Source organism: Adiantum capillus-veneris, chromosome 20 (assembly GCF_014529385.1).
Source record: "Adiantum capillus-veneris isolate H3 chromosome 20, ASM1452938v2, whole genome shotgun sequence".
NCBI lineage: Eukaryota > Viridiplantae > Streptophyta > Polypodiopsida > Polypodiales > Pteridaceae > Adiantum > Adiantum capillus-veneris.
The window spans coordinates 6060117-6085103 of NC_140950.1; the positions used below are offsets into that span (position 1 = coordinate 6060117).

General features: G+C 40.8%; 1 protein-coding gene across 1 annotated transcript; it reads right to left on the reverse strand.

Moving 5' to 3' along the window:
• Window positions 1-8963: 8963 nt before the first annotated feature.
• Window positions 8964-10944, reverse strand: LOC147432037 (mitochondrial uncoupling protein 4-like). Its single transcript, XM_086491478.1, has 2 exons — window positions 9838-10944; window positions 8964-9700 (listed from the first exon to the last, which is right to left on the reverse strand). Exons 1-2 carry the CDS (start codon window positions 10309-10311, stop codon window positions 9179-9181), a joined length of 996 nt encoding a protein of 331 aa, XP_086347604.1. The 5' UTR covers window positions 10312-10944; the 3' UTR covers window positions 8964-9178.
• Window positions 10945-24987: the final 14043 nt, after the last annotated feature.

Sequence of the window (24987 nt, forward strand, 5' to 3'; positions counted from 1 at the left end):
TCCATAATGGATAGATATACATGTCATGGAAAATATGAAACTTGTATGTGGGAATTTTGTGCTTGATAATTATAATTATGCATATACAAGGAATGGGTGTCATAATCTTCCCAAGGACCCATTTTAAGGTAACATATTTGCGCAATGGAATCTATGGTGAGTACGTTGATGTCTAGAATTTGACATTTGATTGTAAGATGACTAGGGTTTTGGTGCAAGGGCTTGCATTTTGGTTGTGGCTCCGGCCGGCTTGCAAGACGACAGGTGCAAAGTTGAGGGGCCTGAAGGCATCACCTATGGAAGAGGGCAAGGACATGCAAGTCACAACACAAGTTGTGAACTACATTGGTACAATTCACCCTAGTGGAGGCTCTCAACAAGCTATTGTTCCAAATTTTCCATGCCCTCCCATGCATTCCTCAAATTTTTCCGATTGGGAAAGGCCATCCCTATGATCTCTTCCCCAAGAGGCATTGGATGGCCTGCTTTGCTCAACATGTAGGGTGGGTTATGGAAAATTTTATCCTTCATTGTCATGAAAATTAATTTCTAACCTTCTAAAATTATTTTCCATCTCAATTTGGCCACTTAAGTCAAGGGAAAATAAAAGTGAACAAGTGAATTTTATTTGAGTGTTTATGGACTAGCATCAAAGGCTTGGGATCAAAATGAGAGAAGTCCATAAAAGAGCAAGGGTAATTGCAATTTAGTTATCTCCTTCGGAGGTACACATCAAGGAAGGATGAATATATTCTCAAAAGCCTTGATCAAAGGTACAAAACAAAGGAGATAACTTAGAGATATTATAGGAGATAACTTACAGATATTATAAGAGTCTAAAAATAGAAAGTAGTGTGCTAAGTCAAGTAGTTAAAATAACTTTTTAGACTTCAAGTATGAAGTCTAGAAAGCCTTAGGGTAAATTTCTAACTGGCCCCAAATAATTTAAATTTTGTAGGTCTAAATTTACCAAGTTTTGGGAGTAAATTGGTGGCATCTTCAAAACATTGTGCTAAGGTTTCGCACTGGGGGTGAAGTTTTAAAGCCCAAGGGTGAACCTCCAAGGTTTGTGCAAAGGTCTGGCACCCGAGCTAGTTAATAAAAGATAAGTTTATGATTCTTAATAAATGAAAGGAAAAAGCTAAAGTCTAAGGTTAGATCAGTCTTTCCTTATTTAGAAAGTTGACTCTAACCCTTCCTTTCTAAGTATGGCTAGACCACATGACCAAAGCAGCACCAACTTGCATTATGTGAAGTTAGCAAGTGTGTGTGAGTATGTGTGGTATGTACACTTGCCAAGAAGAGTTCAACGAAGGAGGAGAAAAGTTTTTCATGTATGGAATGATGTACAAGTGTCTAGGCATGTACCAATAAGTTACCCTTTAGGTCCTTTCATTTGATTGGTCCATGCACTAGGCACCCAATTTTGGGTTTTTGGCAAGTGGGGGAAGGAATAAAAAATAGTGTTCTTTGCTCTCTCTTTCAAGTGCCCAAGTTGACAAAGCAAGATCTCTGTCTCCCCCTCTTTCATGGGAGCTCAAGAGGTGACCATCATGCTCAAGCACTAGGCTATGGATGAAAATCCAAGCAAGTGAAAGCTTCATCCCCTTCTTCTTCATCAACTTCTACTGAAAAATACTTCTTTCACCCTGATCTACCTCTTACCCCACTTCTCTTTCTCCTTGCTAGGGTGTTTAGGACTTTGGAAGGAGGGTAACATCATGGAATCTTGAAGAACACCATCTTCAAGGTTCAAGGAAAGCTCCGCAAGAGCACAAGTTGTGTTGTAAATAAAGCTCTCTTCAAGGTGAATTATAATACAAAAACCTTTTGGAGGGGGGATCGGCTCCAAGAAAATCCCATCAAAGTTGTCAATCTAAATTGTGGTATTCTGTTTTAATTATGTGCATGGTTTTTAATGTTCTAATGTGTAAATGTACAATGAAAATAGCTAGGAACGACCTCTAGTCTCCTCTAAAGACTTTCCTTTCATAAGTCAAAATTCCATTGAATCTAAAGTAAGTATTAGATTCACGTACTGACATTGGTATCAGAGCTAAGGTTTCTCTTTTCTTGCCTAAGAAGAGACATCCTTGAGTAAATTATGAAAGGTTGGAGTTGTTCATTATTGTAATAGAGTAAGTGGGACTGAGATTTATTATCTCGATTGGCATGCCTGTTTACAGGATACAGGGGAAACCATTGAGAACTATGGTCTTGATAATAGAGTCTTTTGGGACTTTAACCATTATTGAGCTATTACATGCTCGATAAGGAACTTGTGCCAACTTAGCACTGTTAAACCCACTCCACTACTCTTTGCAATTAACAATATTCAAAACCAAGAGTGTACTTATTCGAGTACCTATTTTTGAGGGATAAGTGTAGTAGCCAAAGTTTTGGAAGTGCCAAGGTAAGAGTTAACATACACATACAAGGAAATTCAATCAAGGTACAACATAATCAAGAGAATGTAATTAATATTAACAACTTAGAATTAGCACATGGTGTATCATCGCAGAGTTTTCAACTATCTTGTTGGAAAGCTATGGAAGTAATGGGAAACCCTACTTTGCAAGCGGAGGTTCAAAGTCAAACTCAAGCCCTTGAAGTTTCCCCCAAGTACCCAAGAAGCGAGAGCTCTTGTGAGGCCTCCTAGTGAGACCTGCAAAAGAGGAATCTCTTTGGGTAATGAAGAGGAGATACTGAAAGAACATCCGAGGCACACTGGTCGATAAGAAGAAGCGTGTCCTGAACTTTCAAGGGAGAGGTATGAAAACAACACCCCTTCTACCTCTAAAAGTGATGCTACCCCTAAGAACCCAGCGGGCATGGTAGTCACCTAGCCCTCCCAAAAAGAAGAGGAAGTCATCCCTCCCATGCAAACCTGAAGAAGGGAAAAAGAAATCCATCCAGGAGGAAGCAAAGAAAGCAATTACCATCCTCGCCTTCTTTTGCAAGAAAATAGATATGCAAGAAGATCCCCAATTGGCCACCTAAAAAAGCATTAGGGAGAATTAAATTTTTAGAGAAGAAGCCTCGTAGTGCATGCACGAGCTTCAATTAATATCAAAGTTCCACAAAGAGAAAAGAGATGAGCTCCATTTTGAGCTCTCAAGGCTCTAACACTAGAACTTATGAATTTTTGCACTCAGACGTTGAGTTGTTAGATGAATCATAAAACACAAGAATTGTATAGAGTATTTGCAATGAAGTGAGCAACATGAAACCAAAATATCATTGCATTAAGGCACCCCCTCACAATGCTAGATGAAGGGCAATCACATCACTTCAAGTAGCCAACGAGCCAACGAGTAAACATAGCCTTTTGGTGTAGAACTTGTAGGTTGCAATAGCACTGTCACATGGCAATGATCAAGTGGCACAAATGCAATCCATATTTGTAAAAACGTTGTAATTTTAGAGGGTTGAAAATTCTTTAAGGTTGCAATAGAGGCATCCCACGAGAGAGAGAGAGAGAGAGAGAGAGAGAGAGAGAGAGAGAGAGAAGATGGACATTTAATATTGTTGTTGAAGGCTAAACTGATGAAGATATCTATTGGTGAGATTCCTACTAAAGTTGTCCCTACCAACCATTCTTTCTCTTGACAGGTCCTGTGAACTCTCCATCCTCCTGATTCATTAGTGACTACTTTTGAGATCCCTTCAGCTAGTACACAAAAGAAAGAAAAGCATAGGAGCTCTAACACACCCAACAAGTGTGTCATGCTATGTTGGAGGAAGCAAGGATAGGTAGAGGAGATTTTCACAGCTTCCAAATTTCCGAAGTGAAGAAAATATGGGCATGTACGTAAAACTCTTCCAAATTTTTAGATCAAAATTCAAAGCATTTTCTAGTCATTATACCAAAACTTGTCAATTTTCTTCAAGACGAGCTCCGAATTTAGTTAGGATTTTGCAATTTTAGGAAGTTAAAAATACACTTAACACTATTTTTTTTCAAAAATAAAGGGGACAAGTTTGTGAATCCTAGCGATCATCCAAATACTGGACATTTTGAGAGTGTTGCCTTATTTTATGGAGTGCTAGTTATCTAATTGCAGAATCATGAGTAATTCTAGTTTCCTTCAAGGCAAGCTCAAAATTTAGTCAGGATCATGAGTAGTCCTCATCATGCATGCAGGATAGTTATCCAATAAAGTTTTTGATAGCTAAACCTCTCGCTTATGTAAAACAACACCTTCCATTGTCACCATTCCCAATATATCATGTCTTCATAATAAGTGTCTTCTATGCAATGAGTTGTATCCTCTATCTCCTCCAAAAAAATAAAAATTGTACTTAAAAAAATAACTCCCCTTTTCCATTAGCAACAAGGTGAAAGTTCACTATGGCCTTCCTAAGGCTTAGGATACAGAGAAGAATTTAAAAACAAGTGATGAAATCACGAGGCCTACCCATATCAAAATGCACTTGAATTAAATGACATTTACTTAGATCGCAATACAAGGTGAAGTATGATGCATCAGAAAAGGTGACATTCTTCTTTCAAACTTTGCACTCGTTGAAAAGATTTATTACAACTACTAGTGATCGTTATACTTAATTTTCAAACACAAAACATTAACAAATACAATAATCATTATATTTAAATCCCTAAGTGTGCTTGTGCCTTGAGCACTGGCCTTACTTTCAATGACCAACATAGAAAGTTGCACTTTACTATGTGGACACAACCACCTCTCACACTGTTCACACTCTTTCCAAATTGTTCGGTTGAGCTCTCTCTCTCTCTCTCTCTCTCTCTCTCTCTCTCTCTCTCTCACACACACACACACACACACACACACACTCAAATATGCACGCACCATGTTCACTTTGGGTCCTCAAACCGCAATCCTCGGGCAAGCTTCCTTGCCTCTTTCCCCTCTTCATAAACAATATTTTTCTTCATTCTCAAGAAATTGCACTTCATCTTCTTCATTTAGAGCTACTTAGATGCTTACTTTTCCCCAACCCCACCACCAAGACTTAAAATTTGTTAGCTATAATTACACATCAAAATGCAGAAGATTTTACCATCACAAAAACTGACCCACGCAATGAATGAGCCATGCTCTGAGTAACCTCTGACTAGAGAACATGTTTCCCAAAGGCTTCGAATGCCAAAAACTATTAGTCTAGTGCTTTACTCATTGGTGTGATTTTTGTAGCTTTGAAAAGCATGATACTAAGTTTGGTATCCTCGATCGTCATCAAAAGAGCAACCTAGAGGAGCATTCACATGTTCTTCCCTTGATATTTATGGCAAGATCTCAATCTCTTGATATTGCAATCTCTAGCAACACTTCAGCCTCCTTAGGGCTTCGATGCCAGAAAAGCTTTGGTGTTCACATGGTGGTGGAAGATTTAGATGAAAAGGAAACTCAACAACCAAGGGGAGGAAGAATGCTCACATTCCTTTTCAACAACCAAGGGGAGGAAGAATGCTCACACACAGACATATTGAAGATGCTAATGGTGGTACATCAAAAAATCTCAGAGCCCATTCGTGGCACAAGTTTGACTACCTTAGGGACATAGAAATCTTTAGAGAGCTTCATTGCTACGAGTCACCACAACATGCAGGCCGAGATATGATCACTGTTATTTCTTGATTTGCTAGCTTACGCTTTAAGGGGACCATTATTGCAGCAAAAGCTCTATCAACATTGAACAACTTAGCTGTAGAGGCTTGAAAGCGGACATCTATGGCAGAATCACACTAGAAAAGAGGTCATAATACATGCAACCTAACATACACTACAAAACAAACAATATGTAGAAGCAATAATAGATCAAATATTGTGTGAGAGAGAACTCGAGTGAGACAAGGGGTTCTTGTAAGCACCAAGGAGCAAACTTCAAGTGTCATGGTAACTTCATGGGGTTTACCAAAAAAGAAAGTATCGCCACTCATAGATGATTTGAGGGGAGAAGCCAGCTGAGGACTTTAGTATCAAAGACCCAGATAAATATGTGTCACAGGCTTGAAAAGATAGCTATGGTGGTGCTTCCAATTTCCAAAAGGGGTTTATTAGATGGAATCTTGAACCGCCGTAATACCAGTGGGTGTTTCCCAGGGCAATAATAGAATGGAAAGGTGGTGCCCATTCTACGGACACAACCATGCTCCGAGGTGAGAGGAGGGCCTACTGAATGCTCATTTTCATTCATTCATGATGTAGCAGGTAGGGAATCTTGTATCTGTGTGTGTGTGTGTGTGTGTGTGTGTGTTTTAAGGCAGTGTCTCATAGTCAGTGTTGTGACAGCTTGTGCCTCGAGGTACTGGTGTGGAGGATGAGGTTTGCCTCGAGGTGGTGTGCAGGGCAAGGTTTGCCTTGAGTGCAAAGCCGTAGATCGAGTTTAAATCAAATTCTCTCATTGGAGCCAGAGGATGCACGACTGTCTCTCTGGGTGACTTTTATTCTTCTCATGCGGTTGGGAGCTCTCCATCATGCATCCGGGCATGACTACATGGACAAGGCAGGCAAGTATGAGGACGCAAACGAAGGTATGGGACGAAAAGTGTGTTGCGGATGGGATGTTGTAGATATGCCTCAAGATCAGAGGAAACTGTTGCAAATTGCAAATGGGTGTGCAAACGAAGACAGGTGCACGAAAGGAGCATGCACAAATCTCTCTCTCTCTCTCTCTCTCTCTCTCTCTCTCTCTCTCTCTCTCTCTCTCTCTCTGTGTGTGTTCTTGAAACGACATGTCATGTAGAGCATCTAACATAGTTCACTTCAATAGATATTGTACGACAACCCTAGCCATACTACATTATCCTTATGTGTCACGACAAGCTAGTTCTCTGTGTGTGTGGCTAGCTGCACGAAGGAAAGGGGTTGGGGGATGTTTTGGCGCCACGCTCAGAATGAGGTGCTACACGCAATGGCGACAGCAAGCGCGAGGTGTTAATGTGAACCAGGAAGAAAAGGGAATTTGGGTAGATTCCGGTTGATGAGATTGAATAGACCGAGTAGTAGTATGTCATATTTGACCTTGGAAGTATGGTACTCGTCGTGCATCACAAACATTCAAGAGACAACATCTCTGAGGTCTGCATGTGTTTCTGCAGAGATCAAAGGAGGTTCTGCTTGTGCAACTCGATGCAAGTCAAGCTTCTCAAGATCTGCAGTCCCAATCCCCCCATCAAACCCCTTGCGAACATCACTCTCTCTCTCTCTCTCTCTCTCTCTCTCTCATTCTAAGCCGAATATGCTAATATTGATTCAAGTTTGAATCCATAATATATTTTAATGTTTGACGTAATGTGAAAGATTGAATCCATAATTGTACTTCTACTAAGAATATTTGCTTTAAAAAATAATGTTTGATGTAATACTCAATGTTCCTCTTTAGACAACGAGGTGCACAAATGTCAACACCCACTCACAAGGGCCTAAAAGAAAAATCTTAAAGAAAGTTTTTGATAAGTAGCTTGCCATTTGGTACTAATCCATAATCTTTATCCAATGGTCCACAATTGCACCAAAAAATCAATCCGTCACTAAGGACTCTTTATGTCGTCCAAAAAGAGAAGCATCACTAAAGCCCACCCCCTTTCTGAAAAGAGGGGAAAAAATTTGAGTTAGGCATACATTTGATGTGAAGAATTAGGTCTTTCCAATCTCAGAAAAAAAAATTCTTTCAAAACATATTACGTGCATAAGTAAAGGATTAGTTTAATAAATGAAAAGACAAATGAAGGTGGAAAGTCAAAAGACTTTTTGTGTTCATATAAATAGATGTTTCTTTGCTCTTTCATTTTTTCTTTAACGTTTTTTTTAAGTTCTCTTTAGTGATTGCCTTTCTCTCTCTCTCTCTCTCTCTCTCTCTCTCTCTCTCTCTCTCAATGTTGTATTCATCTTTCTTAGGTAATATTGTTGCAAATCTATGTACTTTGTCATTGCCTAGCATTACATGCTATAGATGAACGCATCGTTTTTTTTGTTTTTGAATCGAATCTTTAAATTAGGAGCAACTTTTAATTTTTTTGAAGTTAGGAATACCTTTTAATAAAAGATATTAATGTAGCATTCATTGTATAATCGATATTACATCGCGAGAACATAAATCCAACATTGTTTTTTTTTAAAGCCATTAAGAATACCTTTTAATCTATTTTAAAATCCATTAGGCTATACATATTTATTTGATGTGAAGAATTGATTGATTGAGATTTTGTTTAACATTTTAGTATATAAAAGCGTCCATTCTTTAATGAAGAGCGTCCATTTTATTTAAATTTAAATTGTTTAAAATGCCAAGGTGATTTTTAAAGTTTGTAAATTGGGTCTTTTCACTTGGAGAGCCTCGTGAATCCCTTTCCAATAAATGGTTTCAACTTTTTGTTTTAAAATGCCAACGTGACTCTTCACCCACGTACGCGTTCTAAAGATATTCTTATTGTGCAGCGTGAAGATGAAGGAATGAAACAGGATGTAAATTCCACGATTGAATCCATAAAATGGTACTTCTACTAAGAATGAATGTGATGATCATTACAAAGGTTGTACGTAGCCAATTAATTTGCATATGCCATATGCCATGAAAGGTAAGGTAGAACATATGCCATCGATCGAGTGCGGTACTACCTATGTCCAAGTGGCAAGCACCAAGCAAACCGATCTCCCATTCAACATCATTTGCGTGTTTTGTATTTTTTTAGAAATAATGCATAGATAATAACAAACAAAAAAGTAACAACCCTATCAAGGTGGCTGTCCTCTCAGACAAGGTCATATTGATGACAGGTGAAAAAATCTCGTAAAAGCTACAGTTGATCGAATCACTATATTTGATGATGCGCCCCTCAATACAAAAATATTGCAAGTAGAACGCGGCCGAGGGCAAGCATATTCCAAGGCATCACCTGGAAAGGCCTTTGATGCCGCGAATATTCGCTCCTTTGTACTTTTTCCAGAAGAAACAAAAGTTCTAATCATAATTAACAGGAATTTGAAATGTATTTTTTTAAGCATTGGTCTAATTAAGTAACGATGTGATATCATATTAAATGGAGGATCGACTAATTATATTATATATGAATAATAACATGCATGCGGAGGCGGAGGCGGAGGCGGAGGCGGCGCAGATCGAAGCAGTAGTACTACACTTAGCTAGCGCCAGCATGCATATGGAGTGCTCAGCGCCTAGGCTAATAAGTTACTACCTACACGCCCAGCTTGAGCTGGAGTCTGCGAATTTGCTCCAAGGTGAGAAAGAGGACAACAGTGAAGGGGCCTTGTCTGGTGAGGGTGGGAAGAAAGCCTTTGTAGAGGGCCAAGCCGCCTTCTTGGCGAACCGTTTGGAGAGCACAATCCAGAGGGCTGCTGTAATAATATGTGCCCTTGCCCCTGCCCCTGCCCCTGCCCCTGCCCCTCGGCGTATTGTTCATCATCCGTGTCCTCACCACATCGATGGGCGTGCACACCACCGACGCTGCCACGCCCGCACACACGCTAGCAATCACACACACCGCCACCCCACTTCTCACCATCCCACTTCTCACCAGGCTCTCCTTCATCTGATCGTAGGCGGCCAGCTGACATGCTGTCACTACCATGGCCCTTTGCACTGTCAGGTACGACCCTGTCCATAGCGATTGCAATCCTTCTTGCTTCACCATTCTCGCCAATGCGTCCACCACGCCCCTGTAGTTCCGTCGCTCCTCCACTGGCAGGAGCCCATCCGCCTGCATTCAGTTTTTATATTCACTAACATGTTATATAAGATAGCCGGAGACGGTACTTTAATCAACTAATCATTGGCACAAGCTACAGCGCGGCCGATGATCACTACTTAATAATCGATGACAATATTATTAATCACCTGCATTCTGACCAAGGCAACATCGGCAGGGTTTCCAACAATGGCACCGACACCGCCAGCAATAAGACCGGCAGCGACCTTCTTGCAGAAGGGCAGGCCAGCATCCTGAACTAGTGCATGAGTAGCAGAGTTGATAGCGGGCTGCGCCTGCATGAGAAGCTGCTGCTTGAGAAGATGGTAGACGCCCATTCGCGTGGTCGAATACAGCATCTGCCGAAGAATCGTGGCGGACACTCCGCAGAAGAGCCCCTGCATACCTTCCGTCTGCACCAACCGCAGCCCCATCTCGATCGCACTCGACCTACCCGACGCATGAGCGAGCTGCAATGCTGCTCCCCCCGCCCCTTCCAGCTGCACTCTCACCTTGATCACATCCAAGGGGTGCGTTGAGCAGCCTGCCACAATAGAAGCTAGCCCACCCTCCACGAAACCCCTCAGCCTCATTCTCTCTCTCTCTCTCACGCAATGAGGCATAGACGACAACAGGCTCAGTGTAAATATCAAGTAGCGGAAGAGGAAGAGGTAGAGGAGGGGGGAGAGAGAGACTCTGGGAGAGAACGACAATACCTACACTCTACTCTACTCTCAAATGACCAAGCCATTTGTTTTATAGTCCCGGCCACTGAAGATCCGTTCGCCTACACAAACGAGCACGCCCGTCGCCCACCCATGAAGACAGTGAGGGGGGTCGAGTTTTTTCAACGTAGAACTTCCTTGTGAAATTTGCGGTGAAGAGGTATTGAAAACACCAAAACACTGTGCGGCTAAAAGCGAGCAAGCGGAAAGGCGAGCGGGGAAAAAGGGTGAGACTGCCTCCACGCCCGCCCCCGGCCCTGGCGCGCGCAATGTTGTATAGAGCCAGACTATTGACCTAGGCTACAGGAGAAGTGGTAAACAAGTGCTAAAATCACGAGGCCCGCTTATAAATGGCCAGTCGCAAAAACACCCCGCTGGATTGAAAAAGCCTGAAAGCACATCAGGAGGAAGATCTATCTATTGTGTGCTATGATCCACCATTTGCGCTATGTTCAAATTAGACATGGTACCTAACCAAGGATAAAATTGATAGGGCTAGAATCAACATATTTTTGAGTCTTTCTACATGCTCCACTTTTGTGCATGTAATTGATCATGTAATGTCAAGCCTATTTTCTTTTCCATTGAGAACTTCATTACACATGGGTTGCCATTTTATAGTAAGTTAATAACCAAATATGTTTAATCATCAATAATTTTGTGCATATTGTTGTCATAGAAAGCATCCAACATCATGTCATACAATATATTTGGTCACTGTGTGTGGTCACGATTACACAATGGGGTGATGATCATTATGTTGCCCAAACACATACACATTCCTCAATGCAAAGTAAATTGTGTTACTTAACAATGTAGAAACATGAAAGGCAAAATGTCACTAAAAGGTAATCTTTAGGTGCTTTAAGCCGTTCTTAATGTTCATTGACATTGTCTGTGCCGTAGTTTGCTATTGTTTTTGTTTGCACCAACTCATCGTTAATAAGCCAACATCAATAGCTCTGAGGTGTTTTATGTCGTCAAGGGCTGCCTCATCAATGTTTGCATCCATAAACTCAAATTTTTTATGTGTGAGTGCTTGCATATTGTGTTTCCAACTACCTCCGTGATGGGTGGAGAGAAGGCATTTGACAAGCTCTGAGAGAGAGAGAGAGAGGTGATAACTACCTAAGAAACAAAGAGGTGAGAGGAGAATTGGGCCAAAAACAGTAGCTTGGGGTCTATGTAGGAGCTATAAGGAACCTTGCTCTTGGTCACTCTTTCTCTCCCCGACTCCAAGAGGATTGGTCCAATAAGGGTTGTGGTAGAGGTAGTACAGGGCCTACGTAGGAGATGGAGGAGCATTATTCTCGGTCACACTCTCTCCTCCCCCCCCCCCTCTAACTTCAAGGGGATTGGTCCACTAATCCCCTTCTTGTTTTATGAGAATACATGGATTTGCTTGGGTCTTTTTTTACTAAATGGCTTCAAACAAGTTACAAATCATTAATTTCCTCCAGGATCCCTTTTTTGGCTTAACCCAGCCATCACTTGGCCTCTCTCACTGCCACGTCCATAGAGACCTCACTCATGCGCAAGACTTCAATTTCTCGAGCAACAGCTACCCACCAACAACTCTCTCACGTACAAAGCCCCCTCTTTTTGGTCTCGCATTGCCATGTCAAAACGTTACTTGGGCGTTGTAAAGCTTGGATTGTCAAGACACCATTCAACTTAAACACATGCATATAAGCAAATAGCTATGATCCGAAGGTGCTCGACGAACTAAACCAACAAAATAGAGGAACCTTAAGAAAGGAAAGATTCAAGATGTGATTGCAAAGTGCAACTTTTGTTCTGAGGATGCATCCTTGCGATGCCATTTGGTGCACAATCGATCTATTAAGTCTTTTACATCAGAAGGCCTCCAATTAGTAGCAAAAATAGCTCATATTTGCCTCTGAAGGAAAAAAAGTGTCCATCAATTAAATCTTAATTAGCTTTGCCATGGCTCCCTTACCACCTTCTAGGTTCATCTCTTGTGCAATTTCCTAGAGCAATTTTGGCTCGTCGGGCATGCTATCATGCTTGAGATTTTGAATGGCAATAGAGGTAGAGTGAGAAGGGCAAGAATAAGAATCAACACAAGAAGGCCTGTGATTGCAACATGGAGCCAATGTTGATGCACGTTTTGCATCTCACCGCATGACATGCATCACATCCAAAGCCGCATGTTCTCCATTTCATGCATCTTTAAGTAGCCTCATTTGTGCTCATCATTGAAGGGGCCAAGTTGTTGCCCGCGTGTCAAACATAAAGCCACAAATACTCGGGGCATATAACAACAACGAACTTGCATAAAAACCAAGTAAGAGTAAGACCAATCCCCAAAGATAGCAAATATTGGGTAGCTAGCCACTATGTAGGTGATGGATGACGGGCTATGCCGGTCAATTCACTTTCTCGACGGCCAGTAGGTGCTCACTAGCTAGCTATCAGTGCTACTCGCAATTCTCCTTCAAGCGCACATGCATGGGCGTAGTGGTAGGGTTGATGCATCGGGACCTCAAGATTCTCATTACCTTGAGGGTCTCGAACCTTGGGGAGAGATGGCCTCAGCACTAAGTAACACCCATATTTAAGAGGGGAGGCAATGGGATCAAATGCGGAGAAGTTCACACGCCAAAGTAGGGGGGACTACAATTGCAGCAGTCAAATCAAAAACTAAACCTGGACAGGCACTAAACCTGGACAGCTTGGGGAATGCATATCACCTCACAATAAAAACGACAAGGCATAAATGATGTGCGCGTGGGTGAGGTGGTTAGCCTATGCGAGTCTCAACCTGGACTGAAAGGCCACCGATTCAAATCCTGACAGCGTGCCTCGTTTTTCTCACTGGCCAAGTTTACTGTGCCTCGCTTTTTGTTCAACAGTGTTTAGTGCGCCTCGAGATCCCGCCCCTCAACCCGGACCGTGGATCCCATTACTCCACCCCGCATTCAATATAGGTGTTACTTAGCGCCAAGGGAGAGCCGGCGAGCGGATTGAGATGTTGCAGCATGGTGCATTTTTCAAGGTCCTGACACAGATGGGCACGCTTCATGAGGGAGGCCTAGATGGCGGTTCAGTGAGGAGCCTAGGTTCTTTTCTGTAGGCAGGCGAAAAACTCTGTAGAGGTGAACTCATGAAGGTGGGAAATCACCAAGGCTGTTCTGGGAAATCACTGGCAATGCAAATAGAGTGAACGCCAACAATGTGCAATGTAATGCCTGCACTTTAGCACTCCTTTCCATGATTTGGAACTCATGGGAATATATACCACTTGTGTCAGTTGTTATGAGTATCTACCATCTCTCCCAACCAATAGAAACTAGTATGTGACCCGCACATTGCTGCGGTCAAAGAAACATCACCTCTATTCTCAAAGGGTTGTCTTCTCTTTCAAGTGGAACACTATCAATAGTCTTTTCCTACATGTATAGTCTATCGCATTTCTAAAAGTAATGCATGATACAATTTCTTGATAGATTCTAACAAACATGCATATATGTAAAATACCACAAATATCACCTCTATTCTCATAGGGCCATCTTCTGTTCCAAGTGGAACGCTATCGATTCTCTCTTTCTACATGTATAGTCTTTCGCATTTCCAAAAGTGACGCATGACGTGATCATATTCTAACAAACATGACGATATGTAAAATGCCGCAAATTATTCTTTAATACCAAGCTTGGGAGCTTCTCATAGACATTATTTTTCATGAGATTTTTTATGAGGTGCTAGTCCTTGCTCAACAAACTTAGGAGTGCTCTACTTCTATGTGTGTGTGTGTGTGTGTGTGTGTGTGTGTGTGTGTGTGTGTGTGTGTGTGTGTGTGTGTGTGTGTGTGTGTGAGAGAGAGAGAGAGAGAGAGAGAGAGAGAGAGAGAGAGAGAGTCCTCATTTTGATCTATCTTTGTCTAACAATTCTACCAAGCTTGATTGAGAGAGAGAGTCCTCATTTTGGTTTATCTTTGTCTAAAAATTCTATCAAGCTTGATTATGCGGATAAGATAAGTTAGCATGGTGTGAAAAGATGGAGTGGGTTTTAGAATCGATTTCAACAATGGGTGACACAACTCGATTCAATGTATCTGCTCCACTCTCTTATTTTCCACCAAGTCCAAAATTACAAATTGGGTAAGTCATCAAGTTTTTAAAGATGAAGGCCCAAAACTGCTTCGCTATGTTATCCTAAAAATTTTCATGTCTAAGAGTAGAGTTGTGAAAAGATTACGGCTCATAGTTTCCAATATACCATGAGAGCTTCAAGTTTCAAAGAGATGAGTTGGCTTTCTTTTAATATCAAGAATTTGATTGACCATTCCATCTATATATGTTGCTCTCTAATTGCCTTGTTTGCATCTCTATCTATGTTTTGTGCACAAGCATGGTAATAGTGTACATCATCACCTAATCATAACAATGCATAGGTAGCTTACTACAATAAGGTGCACACTATTTTTTCATGTACACTTTCATGCCATATTCAACTTTAAATGTAATAGAAATAAAAGCAAAATAAGGTTTCTCAATTGTTTATTTTTGCAAGATTTTTGGCCATTACGCTAAATTGAAGGACGTCGTGCCAAATTGAGGGTGACCTAAAATTATGCATGTCATTGATCTCTCTCTCCCTCTCTTCCAAAATTACAAAAGCATGTTCCTCTTTGAGAGAGCAGACTGTGTTCAACCATATATATGGTTGAGCCTATTTCGCTACGCACACTCTACACAACACCAACCATTTGGCCTAGCTCCTATTCCCTTAAATTGGACATTGAGGTAGTGTAGGAGAGTTCTTTATGTATGCACATTATGCCCCTTAAAAACTTAAGAGCGTGAGCATCATATCCTACTTAAGTGCTCAACTTTTGATCACATCAAACTTGCTTTTCTTACATTTTAGCACGCTAGTCCACGGCCTACATTTCTTTCTCTCCACGGCCTACATTTCTTTCTCTCGTAGAAACTTCATGGATTCATTTTGTCAATTGTCACCATTATATCCATAGCCTTTATGCATGCTACATGTTGTATTTGGTCCCATAGGTAAATCTAACCTTTAAGGACAATCTCTCTCTCTCTCTCTCTCTCTCTCTCTCTCTCTCTCTCTCTCTCAACTTTATGGTCAATGTGATTGTTACTACAATAATAAAACTCCCAGCCTCCTCTCCCTCCTTGAGAAAGTATGCGAACATGTAAGCACTTGCGTTTGAAAATCAAAACTTATCGGTCATATTTTTTAGGTCTCTTGTGTAATTATTTTTCTTCTTCTTCTCTCTCTCTCTCAATCTCTCTCTCCCCCCCCCCCCCCCCCGCCCCCCCCAAGAACTCATTAGATACTATTTTTCACTCAATTGTTTATTTTGGTGATGTTAAATGCTCTCTCTCTCTCTCTCTCTCTCTCTCTCTCTCTCTCTCTCTCTCTCTCTCTCTCTCTCAAGCTATGCAAAAGGAGGACTCCTTGTCAACAGTGTTTGGAGAAGGTTTGCTTAAGCCTAGTAATTGAGAGTTAGGTTAGCCGACCCCAAATCGGGTTAACATTAAGTAAAGAGGCTAAAAATAGTCAAAAAGTGCTCTAACATTTCAATTTTTATTACTAATTTTGGTCTCCATCTTAATGGGGAGGAGATGCGCATTGCGAATACATCAACAAAATGAAGGGCGTTTTGGCTACAAAGAGCATGTGTGAGAAGGGTCTCGAGGGCTTGGGCAGAGAGAGAGAGAGAGAGAGAGAGAGAGAGAGAGAGAGAGAGAGAGAGAGAGAGAGAGAGAGAGACATCACCTAGTCAAGGGAGACAAACGCAGACCCGTCGCTCTTCGTTGATATGCTCGGTTGCGAGCACCCTCTCTCATTGGGCACTACGCGATGATAGAAGGGGACGGTTTTGTGTGGACATGTCAAGACTTTATGAAACTTTTAATGTCAATAAAAAAAGGTTATAGAATATTTTAACATCATAGATAGAATCCCAACTTATATTAAAGATTTAAAGCATATGATAAAATTGGAATGATACATATGTGACACGCATAAGTTGAGATCTCTCTCTCTCTCTCTCTCTCTCTCTCTCTCTCACACACACACACACACACACACACACACACACACAATCTGTGCATGAGTTCAAGACCCTATAGATAGATAGTTGAGAGGAATTATCATTGTTCTTATGGTGTCAGATTATCTCTCACGTATGTGTGTGCGTGTGTGTGTGTGTGTGTGACACACACAATCACACAGACATATATATATATATATACTTGAATAAAAAATTTGTCATATAGATCTCGAGGCCTTTTGCTATTGTGCCAATTTAGTAACGATGACATTCAAAAAATTTACATTTCGCTTGTGTCCCCCCCCCCCCCCAAACCCTCTCTCTCTCTCTCTCTCTCTCTCTCTCTCTCACACACACACACACACACACACACACACACACATGTGTGTGTTTGGATGGATAGCAATCTCATGTGTGCATACACACATGACTTGCCAATGTGACATAGTAGTTGATAAATTGACACTGTAGCTAAAGAGACTGGCCCAGGTCGACACGTGGACAGGGGAGCAATTTTTTTTCTCAATCTCTGCAAAGAAAAGCATAGATGGCTATGATTGCTCTCTCTCTCTCTCTCTCTCTCTCTCTCTCTCTCTCTCTCTCTCTCTCTCTCTCTCTCTCTCTCTCTCTCTCAACACGTGGATAACAATCCCTGCATTTATAAACATTTAAACGTGGCCCACAGTTTCACTCTTAAAAATAAAAAGAATGAAAGATCCCACAATTGGTAAAAGCCCCGTCAACTGGGAAATGTCTCTCCCTATTCGAGGTGCCAATGTCGGGGTTGGTTTTTGTTGGGATTTTACCTACTCTAAAGCATTTATCTCATTTTTGAGGGATAAAAAATGTTAGCTTCCTTTTAAAAATATCCCTTGGGGTGAGATGGAGTCCCTATGAGCTTGACGATAAAATCTCTCTCTCTCTCTCTCTCTCTCTCTCTCTCTCTCTCTCTCTCTCTCACACACACACACACACACACACACACACACACAGACTATGCAATGGTCTCTCTCTCTCTCTCTCTCTCTCTCTCTCTCTCTCTCTCTCTCTCTAGTAGACAGCAGCCGTTTTTTGACCTAGTAGACAGCAGTCCACTCTTTTGATCTTAACTTCTTCATCCGAACTCCGATTTGGGTGATCTATAGCCTCAATCAAAGAGCACGAAGTCCTCTACGCATTGATGTAAAGATAGAAATTTTCAGAGTTATGGAAGGCGTTTCTGTAGCAGCATTTCCGAAGTGAACAGGTTCAACAAATTTGATTCTCATCTCCTATTTTACATACAATGTCTTCCGGCACTCGCAAGGGTTCTTCTTCTTCAACAAGGTCCACAACCATTGTGGAAAATGATCCAAAATCTCCTAAGTGTGGAGATAGCAACACAACCACCCAACGGAAACCATGATCATGGCGTACTTGGTATCATTGCAAGAGACCGTAAACAAACAAGGCGAAGACTTACGAGCACTTGCAATGGAGAATGGCACACTAAGGGTACTTGTGGTTGAGAATGAGAATCTCAAGAGGACACTTGAGATGCAAACAACACGTTTGATGCAACTTGAAGAGGAAGTCAAGGAATGTAAACGCTCTCTTGTGGACTTGAATGCTTTGAAGGAGCAGATGAGCAAAGTAGAGCATGACCATGTATTGAAAGAGGAGAAATTTGACACTATGAGCCGGGATGTATGCGACATGAAAAATGTATGCACAAACAAGTCTTGGGCTAATGTATGTGGTAGCAATGTGGTTTCTAATTCCTCACTCATGCAAGCTATGGTTCAAACAAAGAATGTTGAGAATGTGGATGTGGAGGAGTTGAAGGAACGGGAGCGACGTTCCAAGAACATTGTTATTCGTGGAATTCCCGAAGAGAAGTTAGAGACACCTCCTTCTCTTGCCATTGTTATTGAAGATTTCTTCAAAACCCACTTTGGCATGTCCGGAGTTATGGTCTATGGAGCACATAGAGTGGGGAAGCAAGGAGCTCCTCGCTCGGGAGAACGGCCAATTGTATGCACCATGCCGGATGAGACCAAGCGAAAGATTATCCTTGATAATAGTTGGATCTATTTGAGGGATACAAAATGTTTTGTATGTGAAGATCGCACTATTAAGCAACAAAATATGCGTCGCAAGGCATATGAGGAAAAGAATAATAAAAACAAGGAGATCTCTCATGAAGAAAATGTGCCCAAGGAGGAGGCAAGTCTCTCAAGAAAATAGGGATGCGTGACCTATGAGACTGAGTTACAATTGAAAATATGCTTTTGGAATTGTAATGGATACCCATGGAATGCGGGGGTTGGCATTGATGAACTAACAAGAAAAGCCAATGTTGTACTTCTTGTTGAAACTTGGGAGCATGATACACAAAGGATTAACGGCTTGGAGGATTACAATGTACATTCATTGATGTGGTCAAAGAATCTCAAGCAACGAAGAGGACAAGGAGGGTTAGCATGTATGGTTAAGAAAGGATTGGAAGATTTTGTATCAATTGTGAAAGATGACAAGTACAAACGTTATGTATGGCTGAAAATTATGACACCAAAAAGAGCACCCATTTTTGTAGCCGGTTGCTACATTCCTCATCCTGATTCTCCCTTTTATGCTTGCATGGATAGAGATCAACCATTTTCTGATTTGGAAGAGGACATTGCTTATTTCAAAGGTGAAGGTGATGTTATTGTATTTGGGGATATGAATGCTCGCACAAAAACATTGCAACATGATACTCAACAATTTGATATGCCATACATTTCAAGGGAGTTGGAGGAAGTTCACTTGTATGATCGTACTTCAATGGATGAGAAAGAGCCGGATCACTATGGAAAGTTACTTTTACACATGTGTAATAGCACGGGTATGATCATTGCCAATGGTGTATCTTTGTGGAGTGGAACCAATGGATTTACATGTAGGAGACATAATGCGGATAGTGTGATTGACTATATGCTACTCTCTGAAGCCATCATGTATCGCATAAAGAGTTTTATGTTTGGTCAATGGACTCCGGAATCCGACCATCGCACCTTATGTATTGACCTTTCATGTGGAGAAGCAACTAAGCATGATAATCTCAGCCAAAGAAAAGAAAAGTTATCACTATGTATGGATTTCAAACGGGCACCAATGTACATTGAAATGGTTGAGCAAAAATTATGGATGACAAAGCTTCAATGTGATGCACCATTGGAAACTAAATGGGAAGCTTTCAAGAAAGCTATTTGTTCTTGTGCGGAAGAATGCTTTGCCATAAAGCATCTCCATGGTATCAACAAAGATAGATCACGCAAAAGGTGGTTTGATAAAGAATGTCAAGATGCTCGAAAGTCCTTGATAAAGCTTGATGCAACTATGGACAAAGACAACTATCAAAGTCATTTGCATACATACAAGGCATTGATTCAAAAGAAGAGAAGAAGATGGGAAGTAAAGCAACAAGAATTTCAAGTCCAAGAAAAAGCACATGCATGTGGAAGATTTTGGAGAAACTTGAGAGGCAAGCGGGTTGAGAATTTTGGTAACTTGAGTCTAGTGGATATGTACACACATTGTAGGCAATTATATGAGCAAGCAAATACTGAAAAAATGCCATTTTATGGTTCACTCCCATGTATGCCGTCTTTTTTTACTATTGAGGATGTATGCGGTGGGCTTGAAAAGTTGGCCACTCGCAAAGCGGGAGATCTTCAAGGTATCAAGCCAGAGATGATCAAATGGACGATAGATTTTACCCATGAGTGGATGTGTGATATGTTCAACCTTGCACTTCAACATGGTATGCCTTATGATTGGAGTACTAATTGGGTTAAGCCTTTGCATAAAGGAGGGGATGTAAAGAATGTAAGCAACTACCAGACTATAATGATTGGGTCTCTTATGGCAAAGTTATTTGGGTGCATAATGGAGATGAAATTGAGTGATTGGGCTAAAGAGAATGACAAGCGTGCAAAGGGACAAGCGGGTTTTCGTCGATGCCATAGCACCATTGATCATCTTGTCACTCTTCGTGTTCTCATGGAGGAAAGTCGGTTAAAAGGCAAGCAATTGTATTGTTGTTTTGTGGACTTTAAGAAAGCCTTTGATATGATTCCACGTAACAATTTGTGGAGAAGGATGGAAGAACTCCAAGTGCCAAGTGAGTTTATGCTTGCGGTTTCTCGAATCTATGAGAAGGTAATTTGTCAATTGCGCATGGGAAGAGAAATTTCAGAAATTTTGGTAAGCACTATTGGGGTTAAACAAGGATGTCCATTGTCACCAACTCTCTTTGGTATATGCATCGATCAATTGGAACAAATGGTACTTGACTTTATGCAAGAAGAAGGCATTGAAGAGGTCACTATTTGCAATGCGGTAATCATGCTTTTGTTGTATGCGGATGATGTAGTGCTTCTAGCACACACTTTAGAAGATGCACAAAAGCTTATGGTTGTCCTTGAGAACTTTTGCTTGCATAGTGGGCTGATTGTAAATGAATCCAAAACAAAGGCTATGCTTGTGAAAACCAACCATAAGGAGAAGCCATGCATTGTGTACAACAACGAGACACTTGAAGTTGTTGAGATCTTTAAGTACCTTGGCCTTGAGGTTCCATCCAATCACAAGTGGCATGAATGTGCTATGCGTCGTTTGGAAGCGGGAAAGAGAGAATATTATGCATTTGAGAACATGTGTAATGCACGAAACATCAAGTGTTGGGTTCTCAAGAAGTATCTTTTTGATGCATTGGTGACACCGGTTCTTCTTTATGGAGTTGAAGTGTGGGGCGGGAGCATCTCAAAGTCTACTTGGAAAGAGTTTGAGAATGTCCAAAAGCGTTTTCTTACAAACTTTCTCCAAGTTAAGACACAAACACCATATATGCTCCTACTTCTTGAGTCGGGATCTCTTCCAATTGAGGTTATGGGCATGGAAAGGGTTGTGGAGTACATGATAAAGATGCGTCAAAACCCCTCACATCGACTTCCTACAATTGCATGGGAAGCAAGCAAAAAAGTTCAAAAGACGCATAAAAGAAAGATCTTGAGCACGGGATGGATGCAAGACATAAAGAAGTGGTTTGGGAGATGGGATGCATTACACTTGCTACATGATGCTTCAATTGACTCGCAAGTGAATGAAGCTTTTCTACAACGCCAATGTATTACGGCTTGGGAGAAATTCGGTGGGTCACGCTTCATACATTACACCACCTATATTGCCCCCAACTACAAAACCATGTTCTTCGCTGAGAGAGGAAACCGTACTCACACTTACATGCTTGAGCCTATTCCCTTGTCCGCGATACGCACTATCGCAGCAATTCGGCTTAGCTCCCATTTCCTTCGATGCGAGATAGGGCGTTGGGGCAATGGAGAAGAGTCAAATCAATTGTGCACATTATGCTCACTGCAAGTTCGAGAGTCTGAGTACCACACACTACTAGAGTGCTCAACTTTTGATCACATCCGAACTTGCTTCTCTCACATTTTCAGCCATAACTTAGACCTACACACTTTCCTCTCCCATCCAAAGTGTGGGCTCTCCATTGCGACTCTCATCACTACAATTTTGGAGCATCGAGAGTCACTCATCATCCATACACATACTACATCACATGTAACTTTGGTCCCATAGGTCATATTTGACCTCCGACGACGATAATAAAAATCTATCTATCTATCTCTCTCTCTCTCTCTCTCTCTCTCTCTCTCTCTCTCTCTCTCTCTCTCTCTCTCTCTCTCTCTCTCTCTCTCTCTCTCTAACGTGGATAACAATCCTTTTATTTGCATGCATGTCCTCAACATGAGACATCCCTCTCCCAAGTCAATGCATGAATAGGCGAGCGTTTTTACTTTTCTCAATCTCTTTAAAAAAAATACAAACTTTGATAAATTTGTAAATAAAAAACATCAATGTTAGTCTTGTAGAAAAGTCTCTTGAAAAAATAAAGCCAATTTTTTTTCATTTTTTTATATTAAATAACTAAATCTTCACTAAAATTATCTTTTTTTGTCATGTGTATTTTGACTTTACATTGTCAAAAGGTTTTCATTTCCTTTTTTTTTTTGCAAAACTCACAGTTGTGAGTGGATAGTGTTAAGAACATCAAAAATATACACCAACCTGGAGCTCAAACCGAGCCTTGAGGGTCAATGGATTACAAGTTTTTTTCTTGACAGAGAAACCACAACTACTCCTAGGCTTTACTTATTACAAGATGTCATCATGGCATGTATTGTTCTAGACCAGTCCTCTGAGGCTTGTTTGCCTCCGATCGTGTGGATCGTCACTCTGCACTCTTGCATGATTTCACAAAATCTTGCCACAGCCAAATTTCCCTCAAACACTGGCGGTTCCTTGCTTGCCTGATTATTCGAGTGCAGACAAGAAGAGTAGGACTTCCCAACCTGTTACTACCAAAGAACTGATGAGTCTTGAAGAACTTAATTTGCCATGTCTTTTGAATACACTTGCATATTTTCCCAACCATGCAAGCTATTCTGCACCTCGATCAACGATCGGACCCGATTCCTCTTTCTTGTATCTTTACACCCGTCAGCAAAGCACCCCACATCACTTTCCACAGAAATATCTTCATATACTGAGGCCACCTTGGCTTCCAGATGTTCTCCATGACTCCCTCCCACCGTTTTTCCGTCCACTGCCTCTTCCATAATTTGTTGAGAGGGCTACACCAATTAGCCTCGTGCATTAATGTGTGGCAAATGCCTTTAGAATGTGGTTTCCAAAAGAGGTTACTCTCAGGCCATCTCCAAGCGTCCCATTCAAAGTTGGATTCATAAATTGGCATCACCACCTTATCAAGCTCTTTCATCACCCTGTAGACTAGTAAAATCTCAAAGCCATTCAGTTGAAATTGGATGGCTAAAGAGTCAGCAGTTTTCAAGCACTTCTTGTTGCCATCCTAGAATTGCTCTAGTTGAACAAGCCCCTTATTATTCACAATCCTGGCCATTTCTATCCAATAGGGGCTTTGTGATGGCCCCAATCTTTTAGAGAGCCAAGGGGACCAGTGCAAAATGGAGTTCTTAAAGTATATGGTTGCTTTCCCCCATTCCAAAACTTCAACTGCTCTTTTGCACTTCTTCATTAGCTCCCCTGAGAGTCCTCCAGATCTAAGATAAGACCACTTCGGGGCGAGAAGTTTGTCGTGCATCACAACCCCCTTCCACTTTCCCCCTTTCGATCCCAGTTTTACTGCATCAAACATTTCCTTGTCAAAAGGTTTTCATTTCCTAAAAACTGACCTTTTTCTTTCCCATTTTAAATCTTACCCTATAGTAGAAAGTCTTTTCACTTTACACTGTCAACATGTCAACTGCTTTTCATTTCATACAAACTTACCCTTCTCTTTACCATTTCAAATCTTACCCTTCAATTTTGCTCTGAGATTGGATGTTTTGGAAGGTTCTCTTTGAAATAAACCAATGAGTGACACCTAGAGGCCCTCTCCTTCCTCAAAAATTTTAAGCTCCATTATGTATAGTAAAGATTTATGCATCTTTCAACAAAATATTATCCCTTTTTCACTAACAAAAAGGTAACACGTCACTATGGCCTTAGCCCTTTGCGCAGGCTAAAAAATGTTAAGGTGCCTAGAAAGGTCAGATTTTAAAATTTTCCCTTCTCGTAGAAGGAGGATTAAAAATCTATGTGTCGTTGTGTTAAACTTAAGACATATACAAAAAAAACGTAACGTTTTAAAGACAATCGGCTTTAGATAATTGGACAATTATTTATACAAGAATGACTTAGTATTAGATTGGTTTTTGTACAATATAGTAAGAATGACAAATCATTTCAATAATCCTGTATAAAAGTAATAGAGTTGTGGTGGTCATTTAGGTTGAAGTCAGCAGGGATCTTCAAAGTCGAACAACAACTAAGCTAAATCATTTTAAGTAAAGATAGCATTCTCACCTATATTCTTATAAAGAAGACAACAGATTTGTTACCTTTGAATACATATTACAGGTGTCAAAGAACCTATCAATTGTTATCCTTGTCCTAGTGCCATACACCATGCCAAACACTCATGAAGCCCAAGTAGTGTATCAATCAGAGAAAGCACCTAGTAAATCTAATAAAGACCTAATCATGTAAGGATACTAGACAAGGTTTTAAAACAAGTCCAAAATATTCATTTATCCTTAGTTTATTATTCAAGTTTTGGATAGAGTATCCATCTTTCACAAATCACAAGCTTTAGTAAAAAATTAGCCACGAATCAACACAAGTACATGTGTAGTCGATTCCCTCAAAAATTGACTAAGCATGAAGAGTATAATACAAAAACATCAGATTAAAAACTTATATTATGATAACAATTTTCAGTACGGCCTCACCATGTTTTAAAATTTACTATTCTTTTCAAAGATATTCAAGCATTATACTAGATGAGCATGACATAATTGGAGCTATAAGCAAGATTTCAGCTTTTCCTAGCCTTATGAAGAAAATTTTTCAGCTGCGAGAGCAGATGCAATTTTATGAAGGTCAAATCAAGCAAGCTA